General features: G+C 36.2%; 1 protein-coding gene across 10 annotated transcripts in view; it reads right to left on the bottom strand.

The window, feature by feature from the left end:
* tjp1b (tight junction protein 1b) overlaps positions 1–18,621 on the bottom strand; it is a 107,183-nt gene that overhangs the window by 62,521 nt on the left and 26,041 nt on the right. For all 10 annotated transcript variants that reach the window (XM_081608265.1, XM_008412003.2, XM_008411994.2 and 7 more), the window contains one exon: positions 11,174–11,315. In XM_081608265.1, coding sequence (XP_081464391.1) covers positions 11,174–11,315 — 142 coding nt within the window. The remainder of the gene's footprint in view (positions 1–11,173; positions 11,316–18,621) is intronic.

The raw sequence follows: 18,621 nt of genomic DNA, 5'->3' as shown, positions 1-18,621 counted from the left end.
TACACGGTGTGTGACATAATGCTTTTAAATACAGTCTGTGCACAACGGCCTACAGTGACCTGCCATATGTCAGATCGGTGAACACATGGACCTTGCTTCAAGAAATGCACTCAACATCTGCGATGCAACCCTCAGAAACGTCACGCATGATCTGCTGCACTTCATGAGTTTCCATCAACCATAGAATTGTGAAAATTGAAATTATAAAAATAAATTTCAATTTCAAAAGTGTTAGGATGAAGCCGTATCAAAATAGATGTATTTCGCAAAACTGCAATGGAAACTAGTGATGTGCAGATTGATACTGAAATATTGATACAAAAGCTATAAGCTTTAAGATCGATTCTCAGATGAAAGTATGAATACCTTCAATACTGAAGTTATTTTAGATAATGTAGTTTAACAACAGCACATTAGAAAGTAGCTAAATTATTGAGATCTTGCCCAAATGAGACCAGGCTGATGGGAACTACTTTTTCTTCCGCCTTGTAAGTGTCTAATGCGAAAAAACGTAATACCCACGGGCAGATCATAAAAGAAATCATGCATGGAGCCATTTCAGTTTTCACTTTTTAGTAGCTCTTAATAACTATACAATGATTTAAGGTTATACTTTACTTTTTTTTAGTTTGTAACAACATTTTAACATTTGTATGATTTTCTGTTGTTAAAATTGCTTAGCTATAAGCGAAGCTGAAGGTACTTCTGAGTTAAAAAAGAATACATTAGAGAAAAGTCAAGATTTGAATTAGATGATTAAAATCTTGAATCATCTAACACCAATCTGATATAATTTGATCAGTTACTCAGTAGTTGAGTAGACTTTTTACCAAATACTTTTTACTCGAGTAATTTCTTGGATGGCTACTTTTACTTTAGTAAAAGTTGAAGTACTCTTACTTGAGTACAATTTTTGGATACTCTGCCCACCCCTGTAATATATCTCATGTAGATGTTTGCCATAATTTTCAATGTCTTCTCTCATCAACATGAATTTTAATTAATTTCTTATTTAATGGAAACACAGCAACAGCAAAATCACGTTTTTTTTTGTTTTTTTTTAGCAGAACACGGATAAAATTTGTGCACGTTTGAAATGGAAACGCAGCTATTGTGTAAAACCTTCCCTGAAATCCAACCAAGCCTCCACTGCTTATCACCTAAAGGACAAAAAAAAAATCATCCAATCGACTGTAGTTACATAACAGACTTGTCTCACTTAGAGGAAATCAGCCGCTCCAATCACAGCGCCTCCCCGTCCTGCGGGGCCGCTGGTGATAAATCTCCTGCACCCATCCGCGCCGCGCCGCGCCGCCCCTGCCCCTGCCTCGGTGTGCCCCGCTCAGGTACGGCCCTCCATCGCACAGGAACAACCTCCCCTGATAACAGGCCCTCTGAATATGCAGATTGGTTAATTCAGCTGCAGTTGCTCTCTCTGTAAATGCATCTGCAGCACTTTCCAACACTGAGCAGCGGATAAGTGCTTACGCCAGGGCTTTTTTCACCCTTTTTTGTGGCGCTTGTGGTAGTTAGAGGGGAGTGCCTCTGTCCGCGGAAGACTGCAGCCAAGAATAAGATTTGAAAAGTGGAACAGGGCGAGCAGAACTAATAAGGGATTAAGACTCTGACCAGTGCAAACCTCAGACCCAGCTGGTGACTGATCCTCATCCGTTATGGAGTAATTAATTTAATTGTGCTTTTCATCTTGGCTTATGGCCGCCGCTGCTCCTGCTGATACAGTTGAAGCTTTCTCTGCAGCTCACCTGGTGGAACCCTCTGCAGCAAACATTACTGTAACATTTTTAAAATCAGCTGAGGGAGCAGTACATGCAGTAGATACTGTGTGTCTGAAAATCAAGAAAACACACCAAAAAAACCACCTCAAATGACATCAAGCTAACAAAAAGAAGCTCTTTCTTTAAGCAGATTTTAATTTTTAACCCCTTAAAGGATAAAACATAGGAATCTCTGAATTCACAAATACCTTAAGCGTTTCGCTTGTGACCAAAATCATAAATTAATCTTGATTTGCTCTTTTGAATCTGAAAAATATAATCTTTTTTCTGTCAGTGAACGCACCATACCTGAATTCTTCTAGGTCAAGGTAACTTGATGGACGTTCAATGTCCTTTTAAAGATTTAGTTCTTCTGGATTAACTCTTATGATTTACACTTTAAACAATTTTTTTTCTGCACTAATATTCTATATTGTAAAATAGTCTGTTGTGCTTTTTAAGTTCAACACATGCACATTATGCACATTTGAAAGATTGTGAATACAATATTTGTATTCCAATAAGTGCACAAATATTGAACAGAACATTATTACTATTGTTGTTATTGTTAATCTTGTTTATATTAAATTAACACTTTTTGTGTGAACTATATGCCTGATGCTGTAATAACCTGAATTTATCCTTTGTGGGGCAACTAAGGTTATATTCTTCTACTTTATTCAGATTTAGCATAGTTTTCTAATTATTTGGACTTTTTTTTTATTATGGTTTTTGTAATAAAAAAAGCCTTCTTTTTATGTATTTTTTCATTACCAAAAGACCCAGTTACTAACATTTATTTCAAACCTTCTAAAAGCAGACGAAAAATCCAAACCTCTGAATAAATGCCATTTTTCTTCTTTCTTTCTTTCCTTTTTTCTAATTAGAGGCAGATGAGTGAATAAACCAATGACGTAAGAGCGTATTTTAAAGGAATCATGTCAGAACTTGTCCGTTGTTCATTCAGGCTGCGAGAAAGTGAGCGAAAGCAAGACTTTTAGTAGATAACAGAAAGTACAAGAAAAGTTACTCTGCTTATTTATTTTGCCTTCAACATCTGTTTGTTAGGGGAGAATGCTGCATGGACGCATCACAATATAAACGTCATATCAGTATATATATTGATAATTACTGATTAGTTTTTTGTTTTAAATATATGAAATACAGCCCAACCGGTGAAGTGACCTTTCCCGTTTTATCCAGATTTTACTCTATGCTGCAGTTTTTTATTTTATGAGGCACAGTGGCAAAACCTGAAACTGCTGCTGCGCAAGTTACGCAACAGGTTGTTGCTAGATAAGCAAACAGTGAGTGAGTTCAAATTCAATTCAATTCGATTCAAAAATATTTTATTAATTAAATTAAATTAAGCTAAGTGTTACAGCCCTGGGCCTTGTGGGCCTGATGGGTTGCAGGTCTTGTCCTCCCCTTTACAGGTGATGCTGATTTGTTCATTTGGAGTGCAGAGTACTTGAACCTGGCTGTCTCCGTCTTCTGGGTCGTCTTCAGCGTCCACTATGCCGCTTGACGCTTGTGATGTTTTGTTGCCAGGCCTCAGCTCCCCTCCTTTTGCACTTTTGAGTTTGTCTTAGTTTTGGCACCTCAACACTTCCATATCCACTCATACAACACATCCAAGCATTTGCATTACACCACTGACACTGATATCCACAATCCATTGTTGTTTTTGTTAATAAATATTCATTTGTATGCACTTTAGCCACGGCATGGTCTTCCGTTTTTGTTATGACCTTGAGTCAGTCGTAACACCAAGTTAAATTAAATTAAAGCAGCAAAGTCTCTCCTCTGCCTACATTCTCCAGAATGCTGTGCGGTTCTGGATTAGAGTTCAGTGAAATTATTGAATATTCTATCAAACGTGTTAAATATTTATACTGATCACGTGTTTATCGCATTTTACATTGTCATTGATTGGATTTTCCTAATTTTGGATTTGGAAACGTTGGAAATCTTTTCCATGCTGAATTCGTGTCAGTTAAAATTAGCGAAAGTTTTACAAAAAAAAAAAGTAACATCTGAAACACAGACCACAGAGCAGTGGGTTTGTATTTTCAGAGCAGATAAATTTTAAGTACATAAAATTCCAGAAGTGAATGGCGCTCTTCATGTGATAAACAGAGAGATCACTGTATCTCTCTAAAGCTATATAAATAAATAAACAACATACTGTAAATGCAGCATCTTTAAAATGAGATGGAGTGTTGTCAATAAACCCAGAATAATAGCTCCTGTGACAAACAAAGGCTTTGGCTACGCTGAAGGCTGTTATTAACCACCACCACCGCCACGCTTTATCTCCGAGGGGCTTTCTGCAGCCTTAGCACTAAAATTTGATTCAAGCTTTCTGTGAACAAGTGCAACGTTTGCCAACACAAATGACAGCAGGAGTCGGCCCTGCGCCAAACGTCCTCCCCGGACAACCCGGAGAGTAAAGCAATCAAAAAAAAAAAAAGCAATCGATCTAAACAAAGTCTTAACCACTATTGATTATTTAGCTCTACAGTGATGAGCAATGATAGCTGCGGACGTGAATTCATACGCTAGCTTCAGCTGTGCGCTAAAACAGACAACCTCGTCATCCAGCTAGCATCGTGTCTGTTGTGACATTTCAGTCGAATGCAATGGAAAGCGCTCCTCAGCTCAGCATCTTGCAGGCTCATCACTCACTGTAAGGCGGACCGTTACTTCCATCAGCTGCATTTGAGTTTGGGCAAGTCAGCAAGTTTTCTTCCAGTGCACACGCTGCCTGGACAAAAAATATATATATTTATGGCGAGAGAGCGAGAGAGGGAAGAGGGGAAAGAGTGGAAAAGGCAGAAGTCTGCATCTGAACTCTGGATTCCTGCAGAGATCATGGCGTCTAGAGCTGCTTGAGGCATCCTCTGAGTGGCAGGCCGTAAAAACAAATGAGCACAGTTTGTTCAGTCACTTACTGAAGACTCGCAAAGCAGAATGGGATGTGAAGACTAAACTGTGAGAAAGAGAGCCTGCTTTATTATTTATAATGAAAATGTGAGAAGTGTGGAGTGCTTGTGAATTCAGTCCCCCTGAATTTGAGATATCAAAATAAAATCAAGCGCAACCAGAATTAAAATTTTACATTTCAAATGTGGGCAACACTTTATTTGTGCATAATACCGACATGATACAGTCATAAACCTGGTATATGAAGGAGATTCATGAAAGTTTATGGCTGTTGTCATGAAGTGTCACTCGATAAATAATGACACCTTTAATGCAAACTGTCCATTTTAATGGACTTTCAACGCAAGTTTTAATGGAACTTTGCATTAAAAATGTAATTATTTACCAAATAATTTTAAGTTGACACTTTTTAAAAGATTTTTAATGCAATTTTTAATGAAACTTTGCATTGAATGTCATTATTTACCAAGTAATGCAAAGTTGAGACTTTTAATTGACTTTTAACTTTTAGTGCAATTTTGTATTAAAGTTGCATTATTTACTTATAACTTACTTTTAATGCAAGTTTTAATTAAGTTTTGCATTAAAAATTGAATTATTTACCATCTAAGACAAAGTTGACACTCTACCGATCTGCAAGTCTGCATTAAAAGTTGCAGTATTTACTAAATAATGCAAAGTTGACACATTTAATGCACTTTTAATGCAGCATTTAACACAACTTTGCATTACAAATTACGTTATTTACTCAGTTAATGGAAAGTTGACACTTAATTGACACTTAATGCAACTTTTTAAGTATCTTTGTTTTAAAAGCTGCATTATTTACTGAATAATGCTGCCCTGACACTTTTAACAGATTTTTAATGCAACCTTTAGTGCAACTTTACATCAAAAGTGTCATTATTTACCAAATGACACTTTACGACAGTAGCCGTAAACGTTCATGAAGACTCCTTCATGTTTATGTCATGTCAGTCTGATGCTCACCCTTCAAATAAAGTGTAACCCAATATGAGATATGTTTTGTCGATCTGGACTGCGTGCTGCTTGTATCTCAGTGATGTGATGTTTTCACATTTGTGACATGACTTTAGAGATGTAAGTCAGTCAATCAGCTGTTCCACCACAGCCACAGAAAATGTATCCATCACGCAGTTCACAGAAATGAAATGACTTGACTAGGGGCTGGATTTGCCCAATAGGAGATGATCTCATACGGATATCCATACACAGACAGAAGGTAAATCAGGATAATCCAAATGTTTTCACTTTAATCCGCCGATTTTTAGGACTGATCACAATCAAGTTGATATTGGTTTTGAGGCTTCTGCTAAATTCAGAATACATGTTTCATGGCCAAATCTCAATAATTATAAAAGTTAAACCTACGGATGAAATGATTAATCGGATTAATTGCAATTGATAACGATTAATCGATTATTGAAATACCCATCAACTAATTTAGTGATTGATTGTTAACTGAAATATACAGACTCAAATAAAAAGCCATTTCCTGAAAGAGTAACTCTTTCAGTAAATGGCAAAAACTGTAAAAAAAAAAAAAACTGTAAAAACTGTAAAAAAAAAATAATACCTTTTTGCATTTAAGATAAGAAAAAAACTTTGTCATTAAATATGTTTTACCCAATAATCCTCAAGAAGCTTTTCAGTTTTACCCAGTTCAAATTCTGTAAAAAATATTAAGCACCTTTTGTTATCCATTTATTATTTGGTTAATCCAAAAATAATCAATACTGCATGGATAGAAATGTAATGTTCTTCACCATTTTAGCAAATAAAATGTTAATTTTTAAAATAGGAATTTAATTATTTGTTCATTTGCATCTTTTAATGTTTCTATTATTGTACAAAAAGGCCTCAATGAAAAATCAGCAGAATAAGCCAGTTTTTAAAAAATAATCTGATTAATCGAGTAATCGACAGAATAATTGATGGATTTGTGTTTATACAGGTGGATAAAAACTTTTCTGAAATCAATCCCTTGTATTATTTTTTTAGATGCTGTGGTGGAGATTTTTGTTTTGTTTTCTCTTTTTATAAAGATTAAGCTATGTTTGTACACGGCCTTAATGTCACATCAACCCAAAGCACACATATTCTCAAACTGTGATGGGAAAAACCCAGGAAAAACCCACTTACACAAGACTAATCTTTGGACAGTTTAACAATATTTTAGACAAAAGAACAACAAATAAAAAATGTCCATGTATTATTTTTCTATTATTTTCTAATAAAAGCAAAGAATGAAAGTTAATGCATCTTGTTGATGAAGTTGGTGAAACATTTTATCAACAGTGGCGACTTTGCAGTTAAAATTATTATCATGAGTGAAGCTGCAGCCATATTTAACCTGCAAACAGTTTTCCACAGGTAATCTAATGGAAGTTGAAATATTACTGTGCAAAGGAACAACACAAGACCAATATCTGATAGGGTCCCTGAACCAATTTAAAATGGACAGGAAATTATTTCTTGGTCAGACAAATTAAAAAGTGAAAAATGGAGGCCGTGTCTACCATGTTAATGAGGCGGGGGGCCATTAAGTCTGTTATTATTACATAGTATAATGCTCTGCATCCTTAATATGGAGCTCATTAGTGCATGTAGAATCATTAATATGCACATCTGTGTAGGTAAAGTAAAGCAAATTAAAAACATCGCAACAAGATTGCGTGGTTTCAGAGAAGGTCATCCTTTAGATCATACATAAAATACATGATCTGCAAAGATCATGAGGAGTCCAAAACGATTATAAAGCTCAAATCTTTCCTCAGCTTCAAAATCCACATCTGTGTTTCTCCTCGGTTAACAAATACTCACAATCACATGGACAGGTAAACAGGGGGAGGCTTTTTAAAGGGAATCTATTATTTAAAATCCATATTTTGCATGTTTGTGTTCTTCCATTTGGGTTTCTACTACTTCTAAAAACAGACCAAGAGCTTCAAAACACCACAGAGTAAATTTTTTACCAATACGTTGATGTATTATGGTGTCTAGAAAATGAGAAGTCACATTCAAAAACCATCCGAATGTAACGTCACAAATCAGCAGGCATTGCCTGTTACCTAGCAACCCCAGCGAAGCCCAGCCTATCACCTAGCAACCCCAGCATCACTCCAGCACGTTTGTTCAGCTGGTTTTATCGCTGTAAATATGCTGTACAAAGGCAGCAACAGACGACAAGTGATCTGTTGTTGACTTACTATTCAGAAACCACTTGCTGCATTCTTGTTTGCTGCACAGGATGCTCCACTTATGCTTTTCAAAGATATATATAGTTGTAGAATAATTTTGAATTATGTCAAGTGTACTAAAATGTTTCAATTGAAACAAAATGTCAAAAACACTAAATAAAAATGAAAATAGAAACTAGTGGTGCAGCTGAAAATACAAAGTAAGACTGTGTTTTTGCAATGCGAATCCTTGTTGGTTGTCCTAGAGGCTCAACTTATGCTTTTCAAAAATGTACGTTTGTATAATTGTGCATCTGTTTGCGAGTGTAAACATTGATTAGCATCTTATTTGGACTTAAAAGTGACAGGAGGCCCTAAAACAGCTCATTCTGAAAGAAGCTCAAAATAAGCAGAACTTATCAGACTAAAATCTCATTATCCAAGAATGATTTTGTGTAAAAATGTGGTGAATATGTTTTGTATAGGCCATAGCTCTATCATAACCTGTTCAAGGAAGCATAACAGGTCACCTTTAAAAATGTAAAGTTAAAATGAATCTGTTACCTTATTCAAAAGACGAAAATAGTCTTCAAAAGATATAAAGGTTTTCCACACTAATGAGTTTGGATTAAATTTTTTCTTTTTGCCCCAGAGTCGCTGGAAATGCAGCTGAAGCTCCTTAATGTTTTTAACACATAAAATCTTCTTTAAGCAGTTTTATTAAACTGCAAAGCAGCAAAAGAAACGATGAAAATTTAATGCGTGCACCGTGGGAGCATTAAAAAACTCTCACGCTCTCAAAAAGCCCATATCACTAATGCCGAACGATTCCTGTATCAATAATTCATCCGGCTCGGGGCTTTTGTTGTATCCTTTTAACGAGATGGAAAAGATAGAGCTGAATTCACAGTCAGGTCATAGCTGAAGTGTCAACACGATAAAACTCCCCAGAGGAGGAGGTCCTTCGGTCCACAGCAAGGTGCAACCAGAGTCTGGATCCGCTTCGATTTCTGCACATCACAGCTGATAATCTGTGCTCTTAATCTGTGCACTTTCCAATTTCCACCTCTTGAGTTCAAATCTTGGAAATCCGGTCTTTATTTAAAACCTGTGCGTTGTGTGTGCATGTTGGAAATGAGATCCACTATTAATTTTATCAGCAGCTGCAGACTACGGTAATTCCAAACAGTAATCACTCTAACACATTTGGCATCATTTTAGCCGCTGAATTTCATAATCTTTTGATGTGTTTCACCTAAATCCCTGATAAAGATGTGTAAAAAGTCTTACTTTTTTTTATATTGCAGCGCTATAATCTCATGCTTAAAAATACCTAAAAATCCAACCTTTTATTTGATTACAATTCAACCATTGAACTTTTCCTCAATCTCTCTATTTTGCCTCTGGGGAGCTACTTCTGTTTGGATTTGAGGTTATGTTCTGAATTACTATCCTGCTGACAGACCCAGTTTTATAGTTTACTGGTAGATCACATCAGATTTTTCTCTGAAATATTCTGGTAATTTTAAGAGTTCATTAATTCTTACAGGGCTCTCAGTGCTTTTAAACCCACATGCAGTTTCTATTGGCAGAAACTCAGATTTTAGTAATAAGCTACATTTATTCTTTCATAACTTTTAGCAAAACTTTTTTCTTCCAAAATATGTTATACTGCAACATACTCTTTACTTGTAACTGAATAACATTATTTTGACGTGTCTTTTGAGTCTTCATGAACTGACACATACACAAACTGTTGGTGGAAAATCTGATTTCTTCTTCTTATGTTATTTTCTATTAACAGAATCTGCTGTGACATGTGCAACACAAAAGAATATGCAAAATATCTCGTCACTGGAAGCGGTTTGCACTTTTCAAACATACAAACATTTAAGTCCAAAAAGTATTCACTCTCCATTCAGACTTATATCTAGAGTAGTCGCTTAATTTGACCGATCCGTTTCTTCTAATTGGGAAAATAGTCATGCTCCAAAGTGGCCCAAAGTCCAGACTTGACTCTAATAGAGAATCTTTGAAGAGAGTTAAAGATTAAGGTGATGGCAAACAGTGGAGCCGTGCAAAAAGCTGCTCAGCAGCTATAGGAAAGGTCTGATTGTAATCCCAATAAGGATTTCTCCTCTTATTGCTGAAATTGGAATGAATAATTTCAAATATTTTAAGTTTTAATACTACTTTCATGTGGTTACTTAGCATTTTTTCGCAGATACAGTACCCGTCTCATTTTCTTTCAGAAACAAACAGAAATCTAAATCTACAAGAGGTATGAATAATTATGACCTTAACTGTGGGGACTGGTTTTATAAAGTGATTTAGAAATGTGTCTTTCTTATGCCTGAATTAGTTATTTCAGTCATTTCTACTTAAATACATTTAAAAAAAAACAACAAAAAAACAGAATATGAGTCATTTATACTTAAGTCTGGCTGATTATGTAATTTCTAAAATATAAATAAAACCAACTGATGAAACCTGCTGGAATTCTGTTTGGGTTGCTAGGCGACGGGCTGGGCTGGGCTGGGGTTGCTAGGTAACGGCCGGTGGAGTGCCCCTCAAATGTAACTTAACAATAAACAGACTTTGAAACATTTTCAAAATACCAAAAAACATTAACTTATTGCCAAAAAACAACTGTATTTTTTAAAGCGCTTGGGCTGTTTTTATAAGCAGTTTAGACCCAGAGTAGTTTAATTAAATTTTTTTCCCTTTGGGAGGAATAAAATATTTTTGAATTTTGAATTATACTGAAATGGACGTGTAATATAACGTCCAAAATATAAATTTTGCATAATGGGTCGACTTCACTGTTTTTCAAACACATTTTTCTGCATAGAGCTGACTTCCTTAAACAACAATTATAAAGAGAAAAATGAGCAAATCTACGCAATAAAAGTCAGCAAACTCATAGCATTTGTTCCAACAAAACCACAAAACAAACCCATCAAAAGCTTTCGCAACATCCAGCTATATAAGTATATACATCATTTGCAAAAAATAACAGTTAATAGTTGTGCTTTCTTTGTGACCCAATGACAGGGTTAAGATTTGTGCAACTTTGTTTAGGTGGCGTATTATTTCAAGATGGCTGTGTCAGCACTGAGCGCCTCCAGCCGTGAGAAATTAATTTAATCTTTGTCTGCAGGTCTGTACATTTTGGTCATACATTAGAGCGCCTGGAGGCGATCGATATAGTTCATTAATAGATAATGTCGACGTGTCAGTCAGTTTACTCACGTTGGAATCGAGGAGGTCGATGCTGTCCAGGCTCTTGCTCCGGTGGATGCGGCCCTTGATGCGGCGGAGTGATGGCTTACCCTGAACGGTGCTCGCGGAGGAGGCTGCTGTAACGGAGCCGGCAGTCGGGCTGGGGTGATGCCTGAGGTCAGGAAAAGACACGGTCAGGAACACAGAACGCGTGGTACTGCGGGCGCAGAGAGCCAAAAGCGAGCAGTGAGGCACATGAAGAACAATGTCCAGTAAAAAAAAAAATCACATCCAGTCGGTCCGTCCATCTGTCCAGCCATCTATCCAACCCACCAATCAACCAACCAACCATCCACCCATCTACCCAACCAACCATTTACCCAAACATTCATCCATCCAAACATCCATTCATCCATCCATCTTGCCAACTGTCCATCCATCCAAACATTCGTAGGAATGTTTGGATGGATAGAACATTCATACTATCCATCCAAACATAGGATGGATAGTATAGCAGGATGGACATCCATCCATCCTGCTATCCATCATCCTTTCATCCATCCCCCACCCACCCATTCATCCAATCAACCAACCAATCGTCCATCCTACCAACCATCCGTCCTGCTGTCTTGTCACCCAACCAACCAGCTATCCATCCATCCATCCATCCATCCATCCATCCATCCATCCATCCATCCATCCATCCATCCATCCATCCATCCATCCATCCATCCATCCATCCATCCATCCATCCATCCATCCATCCATCCATCCATCCATTTCTACTTGTCTAATGTTTTCCAGTGTTTTTCCTCCATGTTTCACATGTTTCAACACACCTGATTCAAATGATTGCAGTTCAATATTAACCGTCTATCAAATGAAGTCAGGAATGCTAAAGCAGCAAAACATCTTAACTACGCAGGACTCTGTGCCTGAGGACCAGGACTGGGAAACACTGGCTAAGCGAACAGGTCCAGGAGAGAACACGGACATTCCCGTCCCTGGTGAAAGATTCCAGAACATTCTGGGAGATCCCAAGGTCTGCCCAGCCCACAAGGGATACACAGAGTCAGGCTTTGAGGAACTGACATGCACAGCAATAGGTCTTCCTGCTACTTTTGATAAACGGACCAGATCATTAAAGCAAACTGAAATATATTCATACATTTATTTTTTTTTGCCAGAGTCTGCATGAATTTATGCTGCAGAATTACTTCCCACAGGAGCAACAAAACACTTTTTACATTAAAGTACAGCTAAGCAGGACAGCTGCATTCTGAAAAAGTGACACACATCTATAAATAACAGAAAAAAAAACTGACGGGTTTTTAAAATACTTTAAATACTATAAAATAAATACATACATATGTATCTCTTGTCCATATGTTTAAAGACACATTTTTTTCTCACTGTCTGAAGATAAATCAGACTAAACTTTTCTTGGTTAGTTAGGATTACCAAACGTATTTATTTTTCCTGAATGGCACGGAAAACGTATTGAGAAAATTAAAGATTTTTTTTGTAACTTGTTTTGCATATAGTGTTTAAAGATTTAATTTGAGCAGGAAGGTAATTTATCTTAACACGATTTGCTTGGATTGTTTCAGTGTAATGAGTATTATTAATGGCTCAGTGACTTACTGACCTGTGTAATTAAAATAAAGGTTGGCAGACACTTTACAAGTTAATCATTGGACAAATTTTTGTTAAATTAGTGTTTTGTGCTCACCAGTCAGGTGTCTGAGAGACATTTAAAGACATAAAATGTCAAACATTTTACCTTGTCCCTGATGTACATACCATCTCAAGATATTAACAGTAAGAAATTATATCATATTGCAGTCAGAGGTGGGTAGTGTACCCAAAAATTTTACTAAAAGTAAAACAAAAATGACTCAAATAAGAGTAAAAAGGTATTTGGTAAAAAGTCTGCTCAAGTAGCGGTTAACTGATCAAAATATAAATCATATAATATTTAAAAAGTACGCAATTAGATGGACCAAAATATAAAGTAAAGTGGAAATTGTGGCATTTTCAGGAGGAAAATAACAATAATTCATATAAGTAGCAAAAAATAACAAAATCAGGCAAAAGAAATTGAATATAAAACCTCTGAAACTTTAATAAAAACCCCAGGTTGTCTGGTGAATTTTTGGTTTAAACATGTTTAATTTTCATTCAGTAAAAATACACAAACTAAAAGTAAATTTTTTCAAAAAAGTTACTCAAGTAAAAGTAATTAAGTAAATGTAACTAATTACTACCCAAGTCTGATAATAGTGAAATGTGGCGCTGGAAAAACTCACCTTTAGATTTTGAGAACTATCTTGACATGTCATTGCTTTAGTGCATGCAAAGACTAAGGCAATGACATGAGGAGTATTAGCTTCAACACAAATACATTTAATTTGAAATAGTGTGACATAAGCAAGTCCAATAGGATTTTACAATTTGTTGTAAGAAATGAGAAACTGCTACTATGACGAGCTGGAGATTAAACTAACACTTTGATTCTTATCAGAAAAAGGAACCATTTTTAGTTTACGAACAAATTGATTGCTGGTAGAGTTCATTGTGTTCATTTGGAGCTGTAGTTGGCTCTTATCCAACCACATAATAAATTAGCATTACCTAGGCTAACAGATATCCTTTTATATGCTGATATATATTATAAAAGGAGATTTGTGAATCAGTGAGATTCACAAATCTCACTGAAATGTCGAGATTTGTGACATTTCAGTCATATTTCTATTTCACTGAAATGAAATAGGACTTCTTCACTTCATATGTTCTTCACTGCTGAACATATGAACATTACTGTTTATATGTTCAGCAGAGGTCTGAACATATGAAACATTATGGGAGGAAAAGATGAACAGTAATGGGGGAGAAAGAGAAAAGCACCCTCCACTTTTCTATCTGCATTAATTCAATAGTTGCCTGAGGCAGATAGAGGTGCTTACTGGCTAGAAATGCAGAGTAAAAGCCTTCAACAATACGTTCGGTCAATTACAGCTGACCTCAGATGGTTCTCATAAACAATTCAGCAAACATGACTAATGAGAAAATCTGCTTGGACTGTATTACAAAGCTGCTGCAGTCCTGCGCATTCACAGACCGGTTTCTTGGATGTTGATTCTGAGGTGGATTTCAGCCAAAACACCTCAAAGGCACAACACATCATACTGCCAGCAACGCTGCCGACTCAGATATAACGTGTGCACTGAATGATTTCATCCTCTCTAACAAATCTGCAGGTATGATGCGCCTCGCTGGAGATTTGTGACGCTGAAATGAAATAGAAATATGACTTCTTCACTTAAATTATTTATAGGCTTAGGCTTTCTTGGATGAAATGCATTTGCTTCCAAATTGTGTCATTTAGAGGCCATAATGGCAGGAAGGGACAGAAGTTTGGGACAAAGACTGAGAAAGAAAATTTAACACAACTTAATGGAAATCTGTGGCATTTTATGGCTGAAACAATTATTGAAATAATCTTCAACTAATTTAGTAATTGATTAACTGTTAACTAGAGTGTACAGACTCAAAAAAAACAAAAACATTCAGAGCAGCAATGAAGCCAAAGTTGTACAAAACTACATACATTTTGCATTGAAGATTAAAAAAATAACCTTTGTCTGTAAATATTTTCTACCCAGAACTCCTGAAGAGATATTTTTAGCTAGTTTAAATTCTGTAAATCAAATTTCCTATTAGCACCTTTTCCAGTCCAATTATTAATCCATTAATCCAAAAAATAATCAACAGATCAGCCCTACACTGTATTGATCTTAACTCAATGAAAAATGGCTGAGCTTGTCGCCCTTTTCTACAAATGATCAAGCGTTTCTTTTCTTCTACAAAAAAGGAATTAAAGTATTTATTTGAATATCTAATGCATTTCTGATACTGTTTAAAAAAGGTTTGAGCAAACATCTACAGAACTGGTTGATTCTTTTATTCAATTAATCAATTAATCTATAACAAAAATAATGGTTAGTTGCAGCCCTTATACATTTCTGTATCTAAATATGTTTTTTCTAGGAGTGTTGCAGAGCTACTATTAGCCGTAGATCCAATGAAAATGTATTTCTCTATAATTAAAATTTTCAAACAATAAAGGAACATTTTAAAAGCAGAGATTATACAGATTTATGTATGCAACTGTCTTCATCAAATCCAATCAAAAGTAGAAATAAACTTTTGGGAATCAACTTAGAGTTCTGACTCTAAGTTCCCAACTTCCAGCAAATGAAAGAAAATCTGAGCATTACAAAAGCAAAAACTGCATGCTTTGACTTTGCCACTTCCCATTTGTGTTTATGTATGTTAAATTATTCAAAGGCATAAATGTCTTACAGAACAACAGTTAGGATAATAAAATACATTTTACTTTGCTCAAACACAAAGTAAAGGTATAAAAGAGGCAATACAACATTGATTAAAAACACTAATGTGAAGTTTTGTGGTTGCACAGCTTTTGTAGTTTTATTGGGGTCCACTATAAACTGAGACTAAAGATACTGATTGTTTATTATTAACCCATAAAACCGATTTAAAAAAAAATCCACACTATCTCTTTAATCTGCAGTCAGCAGACTATTAGCTAAGCGTTGTACAAATATGGTGCTTCACAAAATGCACCTTGAACTTTTTCATATAACTTCAGACTATAACCATAAACCTAAATGTATTTAATTGGGATTTTAGTTTGTTGACCAACACAAAATGTACACATCCCAAATGATGTATAATACATTTGTATTGAGCCCACTTGAGGAAATTAATGTAGAAGCTACTTTTTGCTGCAACTGCTGCTGCAAATCTATTGTGGAATATCTATAAATTTGCACATCGAGAGATTGAAATGTCTGCTCACTTTTACAAAATAGATCAATCTCAGTGAGATTTTATTGTCAGTATCTGTGGACATTAAGTTTGAAGTTTTGTCACAGATTTTCAATTATATCTGGACAATGACTGGGACATTTTCACACATAAATATGCTTTTATCTACACCAGTCCATTGCAGCTCTGCCAGTACGTTCAGGGCTGATGTCTGGGTGAAATGTGAATCAGTCCAAGTTATTTTTCAGCCTTTTTGCAAGATTTCTTATAGGATTGCCCTCTTTTACAGTTCATCCATCTTCCCATCGACTCTGACCAGATTCTCTGTTCTTGCATTCTGGAACCCGTTTCACTGTGGGGATGATGTGTGTTCAGGGAATGTTTCCACCACATGCTATACAAAATACGTTCCTTACATTTTCTTTTTTTAAAGGTTTTATTGGCTCTGGTAGTCTTCATTTGATAGTGAATTGACAGAAAAGTGGGTGATGAGAGAAAGCGGAAGACATGCGGCAAAGGTCACCAGGCTGGGAATCGAACCTGTGACTTAACCCCTGCGCCACCACAGTGCCCTCACTTCCTTACATTTTCTGAACAAAATCATTCTTAGATAATGAGATTTTTGCCTATTCTGAAATATTTTAGCTCACTTCAACCCCACACCCCCTAACTCAAAGTTTGCACTCGCAAGTGAAGATGGCTGCTAACAGATGCACAATTATACAACCGTACATCTTTGAAATTCACACAAATGCAACAAGTTGTTTCTAAATGGTAAGTTAACAACAAAACACTTGTCTTTTCCAGCAGCCATTATACAGCAGCTGAGCAAACAAGCTGGAGTTCTGGTTGCTAGGTGACGGAGTGGGCTCTTCTGGGGTTGCTATGGAAACAGTGCAGTGCCCCTGGAATGTGACTCAACAACAAGCAGAGTTTTGAAACGGGTCACTTTCCAGACGTCAAAAAACATGAACTTACTCCCAAAGAACAACTGGGTGTATTTGGGCTGGTTTTAAAGGGACTAGAGACGCAAATGGAAGAATAAAAATGAGCAAAATATGAAAGTTGTATAATAGATCATAATTGATACTATCTATATACCTTCTCCCACATGTTTGCCGCCTTCCTTGCCCTGTGGAGAACCACAAAACCCATTCAAACACACTGATGTAAATACAGGAGTATAGCTGGACTACGTCTAAAAAATGAAAACGGACTAGTTTAATTATTTCCTGTTCCATTTGTTTGGTTTAACAGAGATGGTTTGTGTCTTTTGCAAGTCTTTGCTTTCAATCTCTTTATTCTTATCTCTTGACATTCACAAAGAAAGCAGAATAATGTATATGTTAAAAGTACTGCTTTCATGAAACCGACTGAACAGCTTCCAGGTCTGCACACTTTTAAGCTCATGTCAGACCAGTGTTAATGCTGGGAATAAATTAGTCTTGTCTGCGACGGCCCTACACGCAGCCTCAGCCCTTAATCTGCTGCCTGGTTTTCCTGAGCATCTTGATCGCTCCATGGGTGGTCTCATACCAAAACAACACTCTGTTTTTCCTCCCAGATGTAAAAGCTCGCCTTTTAGCATTATGTACGTGTAACCGGGTTTTATTTTAACAGTATTACAGTTGTGAAGTTTGTCAAAATTGGTTTATTTGTTCTCCAAATACATTTTGTTCTGTCTTAAAGTCGTTTTCTCCTGATGTTTACTCGCTATATAACTGCTCTTGGCAGTTGGTGGTTACCGTAGCAACCAGTAACTGACAGTTTGTCCCCTTCTTTTCTTTCTGTTGCCGTCCATAACTGTACTCTGGTTTTTTACATTATATTTTAGTATATATTTTAGACACATTTAATCACACAAAGGGTTTCATTTGTAATTTTGCTTTTTTTTTTTTTAACTGTTATTTGTTTAAGAGTTGCCTTTGAGCTGTAATAAATTAAACACTGACCAACATATTTGATGAGTATTGATCATTTTTATGATGGCATTCATCAAAATGTAAAGCTTGTTACTGGATTTCTATGGTGTCTTTTATGTGTTTGTATTTTTATGATGTAAGGCACTTTATTGCTAAAATATGCTACACAAATAAACTTGATTGATTATGCATTTTAAGCACAACTGTTACCTGCTCATTGGGAACCATTGCTCTGTAGTTTGTTTAGGGTTATTTATAGTATTTTATTTAATATATGAAGGCAGAAGCTGCTGAACTGATGTTAACCACCAACTTCATTTTCTCTCTTTGCTACAAAGTAATGCTTCAGTTATCAATTGTATGATTGTCTCTTAAAGTAATATTTATATATGTATTTATTGTCATTTATGTTGAAGATGAAGTTTGCTTCAGTTGGCACCTGTTTTTCTGTTGCCGTCGGTAACAGTGGGGCAAAGCGGCTGGATTGATGCTAACCACCAACTTCATTTTCTCTCCTGTTAGAGCGTGTCTGTTGTGAAATCAACCTGCTGGACGTGAGACGAACAAAGAGCGGCTACGTGTGAACAAAGGAAAACCACCTGAGAAGCTAATGAAATGAGATCAATGCAGAAACCTGATGGCCAGATTACCACAACAGAGTTTAATAAGGTTGCTCACCGATAAGGCTGAGCAGAAGCCCGG

The sequence above is a fragment of the Poecilia reticulata genome, chromosome 6, assembly GCF_904066995.2.
Source record: "Poecilia reticulata chromosome 6, P_reticulata-male-v2, whole genome shotgun sequence".
Classification (NCBI taxonomy): domain Eukaryota; kingdom Metazoa; phylum Chordata; class Actinopteri; order Cyprinodontiformes; family Poeciliidae; genus Poecilia; species Poecilia reticulata.
Note: the sequence above shows the minus strand (reverse complement) of the source record. Positions and strands in the feature narration are given on the sequence as shown.